Consider the following 12129-nt stretch of genomic DNA (forward strand, 5'->3'; position numbering starts at 1 on the left):
GTGTAAAGCCTTTTTTAAAATTCTATAGAAATCCGCCTCTGCCAATATTTACACAATTCAATGCTTTTGAATTACCTTTCTGATTACTTGTACTAAGCACAAAATATGTCTTATCATACATGTTGTTTGACGTCGCACTCAGCAATATTCCAGCTACATGACGGTGGTCGGTAATCGAGCCTGGACCAGACAATCCAGTGATTGACATCATGAGCATCGATCCACGCATTTGGGATACGATGACATGCATCAACCACGTCACCTAGCCTGACCACCCGTTCCCGTTAGTCGCCTCTTCCGACAAGCATAGTTGCCTTTACGACAAACATGGGTTGGTGAAGATAAATTCTAACCCAGGTGTTGACGGGTTGTACAAATGTTTTGAAATATGAACGAAGTTATTGCTGTATTCTGTTCGAGGCCAATATTATTGTGTCATACAAATTATATAACACTATTCAATGAGACTTTGAAGCAAGAAAATCTCCATCAATTCGATTTAAACGGGCATTTTCATTTGAACGATTAGAATCAAATGACGTTAAATATATACTTTACTATCGGTTCACGCTCAGTGGGGTTCCGTGGCAGAATATGACATTAGTTCCCATGGCTGCCGTATGAGCTGACTGATGCACAGGAAGCTGATTGTTGTGACTTCGCTATGTGTCATCGTGTCGGGACGGCGTGGATCGTTGCTCATGATATCATCCACCGGTTTGCCTGGCCAAGCCTAGATTATTTACAGGCTGGGGTGGATGCGGCGTAAATAACTCACTCACTTACTCTCTTCTATGTACAGCTCTGAAGAACGCTCAGGGCACGGTGTCCATCAACGGCCGCAGTGGGCGAGGTCACTCAACAGATACGAAGCTAGTGGCTGGCACTGTGGTATACTACTACCACCCTAGCATGGGAGTGAAGAATATCAGAGCTGAAGGGCCTCTGAACGATACCCTTATTGTCATGGTACGCATGGTAGATGTAGACACAGCTCATTATTGTGGTTCGGTTTAATCTTTAATAGCATGAATGTTGACTTACATGTATTTGACTTTACTTTCAGGGTCATTCCAGACAGCCTAGTAGGGTATCCTTGTGGTATGAATACACTATCCATAATACTAAAACAAAAACTACCCAGGGGGTCGTCAGGGCCGGCCTCGATAATCCCGACCCCAGCTACCCATGGCAGTCTCTCCTGTACAACCACGTGGTATCGGGGAGGGGCATGGCGGGACATAAATCACTCGCCAACCCCACGCCTATTGTGGCTCTGGCCACGTCTACAGTTCAGCCATCCTGCCAAAGGAAACATGCTGTCATCCAAGGCAAGGTACCTCATGGCAAGAGTTATCACAGAAGACGCGTGGGAAGAACATTTGGAACGTTTCATAGAATGAGAGGACGGGGCCCTGCGAAATCTGGTCGGCGGAAATCATTTTCAAGATCGGCGCATCGCCGTAGGGTACATAAACCTGCGGGTAGAAGAAAGCCGTCGAGAAGGAAAGAAAGTGTAAAGACTGTTTATTCCAAGATGGGTATTTTTAAAAACGTTTCACGTTCCTCAGGAAATAGGGCAAAGAAAACGCGTCCGTTTTCAAACATTGCTCAGAAGAAAGGTACCGAAGCTTGGCCCAGAGGATTTATGGTAATGAAGCAAAATAACACAGAGCCTTCTCAAGGTTATAAAACTGATGAAAGAAGTGCAAAGTCGACTTTGAAGCCGGCTACCACCAGAACGATTCAAAGTGTGGAACCAATCACATTAACGCCGGTCTCTCCTGGTACAGCCGTGAACGGTAGCGACACAGTGGTAGCTACCACCGTGCTGACGACCGGGTTTGTCAACTTTACGAAAACAAAGATATCAACTACACCACAACCAACTGACGAAGTACTAATGCCATTTGAAAACGTATCTGTGGTGAATCCCTCAAGGCGGTCTCCCGTGGAAGCAGCTATACCCACCTACATGCCTGACGAAGACCCCAGGGCATCCAAGGAGGACCTCAGCATTGCAAGCAGAACACTGGGATCCAATTCTTCAGAAGGTATGCCATGTTACAGAGGTTTTGAAATGTACATATCTACTTGATGGAATATGTATTTGACTTTTAAGAGATGGAGACAGAACACTTTCTCACGATGATTTATTTAATTAAATATCTGACTTGAAGCTTAAACGCATGATACAAGTCTGGGTTGTGTAAGTCGGTAGAGGGAATTTCGTTATAAGATAGAGATATTATGATAGTTAACGGGAAGTCGCCTTGAACGTGTACAACTCTCGAACACAAGACACATCTTAGTTTAATGGGACTATTTTCAGGGGAAAGCCCAGACCTTCAGGTTGGCCTGTCAATTCAAGTCGCGACCAGAAAACCCGAGAAGGCAGGTAATTGCCACCTTTTGACTAGTATAACGGAGCTTTGGGGGAATCCCCGTGGTGGAATGGGTACCAGAAGCCGACGCTTGTCGTAAGACCCGACTAATAAGGATTGGGTGGTTAAACTGTGTGATCTTGTTGTTTGTGTGTCAACGTGCCCCGACGGCGTGGATAGTTGCTCAAGATGTCCACCACTGGCTGCCTGTCACACATGACATTATTTACAGGCCGCCGTGCTATAGCTAGAATATTGCTGACTGCGGCGTCGAACAACATTAACTTAAGGGGAACCTTTTAGGGTGTTTCAATATTTACATTTGCTTCATCAGATAATAAATCTTGACGAAATCGTTTGCAGTTAGAGCATTTGTGATGAAAACGTGATTGTTGTATTCATGAGGTTAATTCTGATTATACATTAAAACACAATCCTAGATTTATAACTTATTTTTGACAAATATGTGAACTTAGCGTTAGCCATGACGTTCGGCTAATAGGAGATATTGATGACCCAGTTTGGAGGTTTTAGTCGGCCGTTGCTGTTGTCAGAGAGAAGACGTCGAGGCCGGGGAAGGAAGAGAAAGAAAGAAGACAGATTCATCTGGCGAGCCAATGACGTCACGCCCTGTACTTCCACGTGCGAAATAGGTGCAGTTTTCATTTATTTGATACCAATATATATTTAATGAACTAAATAAATATTAGTATCACCAGTAACTGGCATATTGAAACTATAGATTGTGTAAATGACGGTTCTAACTATGAGAAAAGCTCTAAAGTAGTGTATTGTTACTCCTCTCTACACTTCCATCTATTTTGTAGGGCCCACTGTGTATTATCATCCATACAGCCATATATAACTGTCTGTAGAGCAGGGACCACTATGTATAACTACTCATGTAGCCGGTGTATAACCATCCGTATTGCAGGGACCACGGTGACGTTTTTCAGCTGTTATCAACGCACGGGCGAGAGGGTAGATGACAGGTTCTGCAACGGCCAAACGAAGCCGCCGCCGTCCCACCACGCATGCGCAGGCAGAACCTGTAAACCCAGGTAAACGGTCTTTGATGGCTGTCACAACAGCGACTTGTAAGCAGTTCGAGACAATATATCTCATTGTATCTCACCCATATATATATATATAACATTTCCCTTTACCACTCAGATTGGTATCCAATCAAAGATCAACGCCAACTCACTAATAAAGCCTCATTATTAAACTGGTGAACACGTCTCGTTACATGTTGTATCAATTTGTTCCTGTCAAATATAAGGTCAACATACATGTATGTATCCTACGCGGATGGTCAAGTGGTCTCAGTCGCTGCGATTCGCAGTGTAGACTGGCGTCCCTTCGCCGTCGCCGATCACCCTTAGTTTTTCAGAACCATACCCATGCTTGTTGTGAACGTCAAAGACCTGCACAACTGCGGGATATCCCACAATATCTGACCAGCCGTGTTATAACTGAAACACTGTTCAAAACGAGGTTAAATCCAACCCATACTGACACCGACACACTCATTTACAGTTCAGAATTATTCACGATTTTCCAACAGACATATCGGTATTACGATTATCGGCGGTGGGATGTTCTAGAGGTTTAAGCGTTGCCTCGTCACGCGTGTGTGTATAATCTGTCTCTCTGGTATCTTTAGTCCTGATACTGCGGAAATACTGCTACACGAGGCACAAAACCGCTCATCCACTCATCGTCGGTTTATAGTGACGGATACACTAGAAACACCACACTGAAGCGTCTCTAAAATCCCCCACCACTCTATTGATAAATCCACAAGGATAGGTTCAGAGTGAGTGAGTGAGTTGGGTTTAACGCCGCTTTTAACAGTATTACAGTTATATCGCGGCGTGTCAGCTTAATGTGGGAGGAAAGCCCGATGTGAAGCAGATCACCTCACATCACTCACTCACTCTAAGACAACAGTCATCAAATATCTCATATTTTGCAAGCCAAGCTAAAAATAAAATTGCATATAAATATTTGTTGAAATTCGGAAACGAAGCACACGAAGCACACACATAATATATCATGAATGATAAACATTGAATAAAATTGACAAAGTTATTTCAACGTAACCCATCAGATTTTGACTACCACTGGCATCGATGCAAATGATTGTGTTGTTCTTTATTTCAAATTTTTTATCCATTTCAAACATGCATAACTTAAATGTTCATACTGTTGTAGATATGCTCCAAATGGAACAACGTTGATATATGTCAACATTTACTAAACATAGCTGTATATTTCTATTTATATGGGCGGTGGGGTATCCTAGTGGTTAAAGCGTTCGCTCCTCAAGCCGAAGACCCGGGTTCGATTCCCCCCATGGGTAAATGAGCGAAACCCATTTCTGGTGTCTGCAGCCCTAATATTGATGGAATATAGCAAAAAGTGTAGTAAAACCATAGTCACCCCCTCACTAAATTAATAAAATACCAAACGAAGATTCTTTCATGGAAGATGAGAGAATTCATAGAGATGAGAGAACTCGTCAATACTTCTAGGATTTGTATACACAGGCGTACATTCTGTATACAAATTCGAGAAGCTTTGGCAATGGAATACTTCAGTGAGACGATCGACACGCCAACACTTTACATAGACAAACGGCCTTGTGAAACAGTCGACAGTGTATACTGCCTGTAATTAGCGCTGGTGGTGCCAGTAGGGTTATGTCGAGTTAAAGTGAGTGAGTGAGTTGGGTTTAACGCCGTTTTACAGTATTACAATTATATCGCAGCGTGTCAGCTTAATGTGTGTGTGCGTGTGTGTGTGCGTGTGTGTGTGCGCGTGTGTGTGCGTGTGTGACACTCGATGACTACATTTGAAGGAGTTCGTGGTAACTTCTGCGAGGTGTCGGCTGTGTCGTTCTCATTTCATACCGAAAGATGCTATAAAGGCAAAGAAACTGACTGTAACATTCATGTTAGGATAAACAATGACACGGGTATTTTGACTGTTCCAGGTGGGTGGCGGGGTTGTGGAGCGAGTGCTCGGAGAGTTGCGGGGAGGGACGCCAGGAAAGGACCGCGCGATGTTGGCAGATGATGGCGCCCGGATTTGACAGCACTGTGCGAGACTTCGCATGCAAGCCCGCTGACAAGCCCCAAACAGTTCGCACCTGTCGTAAGCTGAGAAGTTGTGTTCCACAATGGGAAATATCAGCATGGGAAGAGGTATGGGATATTAATATTGACTACATGCTGTAAACTGTTAACTGTTAACGACAAATGGTTCATATCGGACAAGTTTGGTTATACGTAGGTTACACTTGCGATTTCTACCATAGACTGAGGGAAAAAGGAACAGGGCGTATCAATATATCCAAGTACATCCATAAGACCCGTGAAGATCCAGGGTAGGATAGGTCTTCAGCAACCCATGCTTACCTAAAAAAGCGACTATGCTTGTCCTAAGAGGCGACTAACGGGACCTGGTGGTCAGGCCCACTGACTTGGTTGTTGTATGTCATCGTATCCCAATGGCGTGGATCGATGCTCATAGTATCAATCACTGAACTGTCTGGTCCAGACTCGAATATTTACAGACCGCCGTCGTATAGCTTGAATGTTGCTGAGTGCGGCGTTAAACAACAGACAAAAGCAAAACAGAAAAACAAACCAGATCGTTGATGATAACCTACTGGTGAGGCCCGTCCCTTGGTATATCGAATCGTCCGGAGGCGAGACTATAGGGGTGTCAGTGTGGTGTGCACGCACCTACGTATAACCAAAATTGAAACCCCGATAGTCCCCCTTCCGGACGATTTTTGTCCTACATGTCTATGTGTAATGTAAAGGAGTTTCTTTGGTTATTATTTGTTATTACTGACATTTTCACAAGAAAAGCTTCACCCGAAATAACGTGGGTTTACTCAATATGATATTTATTCTAAATTGGGTTCATGCTTCATAGTGTTCAACAGAGTGCGGCTATGGTGTTCAATTACGTCACGTCCGGTGCAGTAATGAAAACGAGGCTACGTGCAGCACACGCCGGAGGCCCCCTGACAGAAGGCCCTGCAGGAACAAGCCGTGCATCAACCACTGGTTTACATTGCCCTGGTCGTCTGTGAGTTACTGGAGGCGACACGTTATAAGTTTTTTGTTCGCAGCCCGACCGGCTAGAGCTCCATCAACCGAAAACAATTTCTTAGCTCGATTTTGATTTGCTCGTATTCTTTATTTTGATTAATTAATAAATAGCTTTTATATGAATTACATGGTCTCCTATCTCTCGGAACTGCTTTGATAGCGAATACTGTCTTGTTACTGTAACAATAGTAAACTCCCTTCCCAGTAGTCGCAGTTATTCTCTCCATTACTGTGTTATGCAAAATCTCTTCAAGAAATGTATCGTTTCTTTTTGACCCAATATATCTTTGTGAGATCTGACAACTCCTTCATAGGAAGTCGAGGCTTCTTTTCGTTATGACTGAGTGAAACATTCGGACCAGCAATTCTGATTTCAATATCTCGAATACGAAGTTAAACAGCATGTTCCTAATGTAAATGATTAAGGCCACACCATTGTTTTATTGTGGATGTTATACACCACCAAAGGAATATTAACTTTTGTGTTGTGTGTTGTCTTTTGTTAAAATAGAAATTTCCGAATAGAGATGGTAAAGAAATGAAGCTATTTTAAAAACCTGACATCTGACTGGCCCAAGAATCCACTCATTCTTACAGAGATTTGGCAAAGTTCGCTCTGAGTACACATGGCGCGACCTTCAAGAAGAAAAATGTCTGATTTAAATGTTGGTTCTGACCCACTCACCTATTTTGTTCGTATATGTTCTAGCAGCCATAAAATGTGGCCCATGTTGGGAGGACAAACGCAATACTTTATGTGGATAATTTGAAGCCAATGTTGTTTGAGATGCTATCCGGAATGTTTTTGCATTCTTAACGGTAACGTCTCGGAGGCTGTAAAAAACGTGTTGATGTATTGTTCGTAACTCACGCCATTGATGTCCGTGTTTCAGTGTTCTGGCATGTGTGGTGTGCGGAAGCGGAAGGTGTATTGCCGGGACAACCAAGGCCGGGCGGTTGACGACCGGAAGTGCGACTACAATACCAAACCCCTCACTGTTCACGCGTGCGGTCACTGCCAGAACAAGTGGGTGCCCCAGGAGTGGGGAGAGGTGGGTTAGCAGGTTTTACATGTCATCGACAACGTGATAGGGTAATGGGTAAACAGCGTTATATGGCTTTGAGCAGTATTTTACTTACATCACATTAGGCAGCATCATAAGGGAGGCAATCCTAGAGTGATCAGGTGCTAGACCTTTTCCAGTTGTGTGATACTCACGCTGGACCAAGGGTCTTAATGAGGGCGAATCTGGTATTCGAATTTGTGACCAGAGGTCTCATCATGCAAGGGAAGAAATCTGCTCGTTGCTGTGATTTAGACCAACCACCAGTGGCCTCACAAGTGTCATCATAATTCAGGTATGCGGACCCAGCACGGATCCCCTATAATCCATAGACATATCGAATCTTTTCTTCGGTTATCATTTCGGAGGCACATGTTGCCATGTTTATGTGTATAGAAGCAGGTTGTCTCTTAGCTGCCAGGATCGTGGGTTAGTGGCGGGGGTCGAATCATCCTAGATTGGCTCCTATTATGATTGGGGTGTCGGCACCTCGCCTGCGTTTGTGAGTATCATCTTCAACGGTCGGCACCGGGGAAGTTTTGGCTCATTTCCATTTTGGTGGGCCACATGGGAATCGACGTGGCATATCAGCAAACAAACGTGAAGTACTTTCCGCGTAGAAATGGCAATGACGAATTTAATTGTCATGTTGAAAGGTTCCGAAAACACTGTTTGTATCACGCACGGTTTGACGTAAACCCATTCTTCATTCACATTCATGAATCATGATCGAATAATGCTTCAAAGTAGCTTCAGTTTGAGACCACTTACAGGAATAATGTTTTACAGTGTTCTGTGACCTGTGGTGGAGGGGTCACCACGAGACGTGTTGTATGCGGCGCAACCAGCAGGGGCAGCTTCCACATCCGGCCGGACTCGTACTGCATAGAGGAAGCCAGACCCCCCACCACCACCAGGTGTCGCACCGCGCCATGTGGTGCAGCCTGGTACACCACAGAGTGGTCCGAGGTGAGGCCCTTTTGAAAATTGAAAAGTATCATAGAAAATGTCTGCTTAGATGTTTATGTTTCCGAAGGGTATTAACAACGTATGAAGGGTATCGGACTTCCATATGACTGATAACTTCTTGTAGCCTTTGTTCACTTACATTTACACGCGTGGGGCATGAACGTGGTCAATTTCTGAAGTTCAGCAAAAGAGCCGATGTCTTCGAACTTCTCGAAAAATTCAGCTGTAAACAAGTCGCGGCTCTCGATGAAATGTTCACTCTATATCTCTTGAAGTGTTCTCGTATACATTCCAAAAGTCGTATTCATTTTCGAAAAACATTAGATGCTCTTCCCGAAAACCTCTACAATCAACTTTTTGTACGCACCTGCCTGTCTTAAAACTATATAAGTACAGAACGCGCCAGAAAAAATAAGGCAAAGCCCTTTTCGTAGCCCCTACATGCCTACATCTATATCACAGCAGCCTGTAAATATTATGGACCAGAGTGCCGTTGTACAAAACACCCTTAGCGCTACGACTGTCGTAAGTCTTTGTTAATATATGGGAGTTACGATCACCTAAGCGCTAAGGTCGCTTTGTACAACGCCCCCCCCAGACAAACAGCTGTCGTTGCAACCATCCGGACACGACACACCTTCAACCAGGGACCAGGTATAAGCATGGGTACTGCAGACGTATTTTTACCCTGAATAGCCATGGACTGGATTCAACTGTTATCATGTGTTTAACGATTTTTTTCCTATCATTACGGTCTATTTCCTCTTTGCCAGTGTTCTGAATCGTGTGGCACAACCGGTTTCCGGTACCGTGACGTCAGATGCTACGGAGGGCCGGATACGGAAGTGTGCGACGCTAAAATACGACCCGATGAACGGGAACGATGTCAACTCCAGCCATGCGAAAAGGGTAAGGGAATTTATACGTGTATCTACACTATTCACACTGATGTGGTCCGTGACGTGTCAAAGAAAAGAAATGGCCATGTAGTTTTACAAAGGATTGTAGCGAGTCCTAGGTGTGGAGTGCTCTAAGCTCAGGTGTAGTGATCTGAGCCTTGGCTCAAACACTCTAGAGTGGTCAGATTCTCTCACTGCAGAACGATCTCAGCAAAGGCCCAAGTCACTCTTGGGTGATTTAAGTCGGGGATTGAGTCACAATGAAGAAGATTATTGATAAAAATCGCGAAAATGTTTTTTCATTAGAAAATCTCACTAACGCAGCACGCCAGCAGCGCAGACACTTTTTCGATCGGCCCCCAAAAGATATTTACCGAGTGCTGCTCTGTCGCACAGGGTATATTATCATGGACCCAGAAACTTCGTTTTGCTTTCGTTTGTTTCTGTCTTCTACGAAAGATGCATCACCTTTCATGCATTCTACTAACGCATTTCCATATCAATCATGCGCTGTAAGGTTCCCAGTGTCATACTGTAACGTACAACTGACCCCAATTAAACATACACTATAAATGTCCAATGTAATTGTTACACCTATATAAATAGACAGATTTTTTTATTCATGCACCGATTGTCTTTAAATGTAATATCCAGTTATGTATGACTGTTTAATAATCTCATACCAACTTTGACTGGAGTAAGTCCAATAGTTTTTCAGATATTGTAGTAAACGTCGGTACCTTAAAATAACTTCCAGACTATACTTCTATATATAAGACTTATTTCCTGAACTGTTGCTATAATGTGCTGCATAGATGTAGGTAAATGTACCAGCTCTGACCTTCAGTGTGTGCCGACCTTTAGATGACACCACCCCCTTCCATAGCAAGAAGGCTACACAGATTTTATTTTCTGTTTCAGAGATAAGATGTGAGGATGACGGCGAGACGCAGTGCCACCTGGTGGTTTCTGCCAAACTCTGTTCTCACAAGTACTACAGAAAAGCTTGCTGCGAAACATGCTCCATGCACCCTTAGTCAGGCACTGATGGAGGACTCGTTTCAGACACCGGACAAAATCATGAAAGACACGGTGCTCCTGTTGCGCACACTATTTATAAGTGACACTTTGAAAGAAAGAGTTGACTTATGAATGTAAACATCTTTATTATTTCACTTGCATATTCGGTACTTTCTCCATAAGGAGTGGCGGTCTGGTAGCCTAGTGGTTAATGCGTTCGCTCGTCCCGCCGAAGACCCGGGTTCGATTCCCGACATGGGAACAATGTGTGAAGCTCATTGTTGGTGTCCCCGCCGTGATGTTCTTGAATATTGCTAAAAGCGGCGTAAAATCAAACTCACTCATACTCCATAAGGATACCAGCACCAGTGAATAAAGTAGTTAGAATCAACAAGTCAGCGCTGTCGTTACCGTTGAACACGCATTTCAGTTTGAAAATAGTCCTCTGACGAGACAGCGACATATGGCGGAAACTATCTGAAGTACTTACCTCCTCGTGTCTAGACAATCACACGTGACATAACAATAAGTCATTTTAAGTACGTCTCTGATTTATTGTCTCGAGTTTACAACCCTCCATATAATAATCATGACACCGAGATACCACGAGGCTATGACAGGATGTGTGTACGGCAACTGAACACGTTAACATTTCACCTACTATAGCTTGTTTAATCATTAAGTGATTATTTACATTAACTACTGCCATATTATTAGCCCTCTGTATTCTTTGTGTGAAATTTAGCTATGACACTGGTAGAAGTGACGACTGGAGGTTTGACTCTAAGAGTAACGTCTTTTGTAACTGATAGAAATAAAACAATTGTATGATTAGTGTGTTTTCGGTAGGTATCTACGCTTAAATGGCCCATGGCCGGACGTGCAAAGTGTGAGTGAGTGTGCGTGTGTGTGTGTGTGTGTGTGTGTGTGTGAGCTGACTAGATCCCCTGTAGCATGTGCTTGTGAGTTCCGACTGAAATGGGACTCGGGTGGCCACAAATTGGGGTTTGATCTTTACTCAAGCTACCAACCACTGGAGTGTCTGGCAAATACTCGATCTTCTACATGCCACCGTGGTTGAACTGGGTATCAACATTTATCATATAATGGGTAGGTTTCTCGGCAGGATAAAGCCAACGGATAAAAATGATATCCGTTGGGGTCATATGCAGATAGAGATGCAAATATCAAAGGTCAAGTAGGGACTACTTTCACTGTTTATAAACAAACATGGCGTCGCCCTCATCATTCGGGGATCGAGTCAGAATTAACCATCGGGAATCTGGATAAACTACAGGGATAATTGCTATCATTATCAAAAGAAAAGTCTAATATACTGAAATTCAGTCTCTAACTGTGACGTAGCTAAGGCATTTTATAAGTTTGGGCAACTTTAGAGATATAAATTTCGAAACAATTTTTCGAGGGCACGAGGCCTAGCCAAGCGGGATCAGTAGCCATATCTGTGCTTGTAGACCTCTGCGGCTTGAAACCTTCTCCACAAATTAAAATAGTTGGATTTGTCCGAAATATGTTTGAATTGTTACCTTGTTTCGTTTTGTCGCTGTGTGTACATCTGACTACACTTCTTAACGTTATGACAGGACAGACCGACTGTCAACAACGACTGACCGTGGCCGTGACGTCTCATAGACTAGGGTTAGAG

At 43.7% G+C, this 12129-nt stretch overlaps 1 protein-coding gene across 2 annotated transcripts in view; it reads left to right on the forward strand.

Moving 5' to 3' along the window:
* The window catches only part of LOC124151955 (ADAMTS-like protein 2), a 28394-nt gene extending 16869 nt beyond the window's left edge, over positions 1 to 11525 (forward strand). The window contains exons 8-18 of one of the 2 annotated variants that reach the window (XM_046524664.2): positions 803 to 969; positions 1067 to 2054; positions 2333 to 2398; positions 2939 to 3037; positions 3319 to 3445; positions 5383 to 5593; positions 6333 to 6488; positions 7405 to 7563; positions 8365 to 8544; positions 9318 to 9453; positions 10365 to 11525. In XM_046524664.2, coding sequence (XP_046380620.2) covers positions 803 to 969; positions 1067 to 2054; positions 2333 to 2398; positions 2939 to 3037; positions 3319 to 3445; positions 5383 to 5593; positions 6333 to 6488; positions 7405 to 7563; positions 8365 to 8544; positions 9318 to 9453; positions 10365 to 10480 — 2405 coding nt within the window. In that variant the 3' untranslated portion in view covers positions 10481 to 11525. The remainder of the gene's footprint in view (positions 1 to 802; positions 970 to 1066; positions 2055 to 2332; positions 2399 to 2938; positions 3038 to 3318; positions 3446 to 5382; positions 5594 to 6332; positions 6489 to 7404; positions 7564 to 8364; positions 8545 to 9317; positions 9454 to 10364) is intronic. The other variant, XM_046524665.2, reaches the window with a different exon arrangement.
* The last annotated feature ends 604 nt before the right edge of the window (positions 11526 to 12129 follow it).

The sequence above is a fragment of the Haliotis rufescens genome, unplaced genomic scaffold (assembly GCF_023055435.1).
Source record: "Haliotis rufescens isolate VD_foot unplaced genomic scaffold, xgHalRufe1.0.p SCAF_8, whole genome shotgun sequence".
Classification (NCBI taxonomy): domain Eukaryota; kingdom Metazoa; phylum Mollusca; class Gastropoda; order Lepetellida; family Haliotidae; genus Haliotis; species Haliotis rufescens.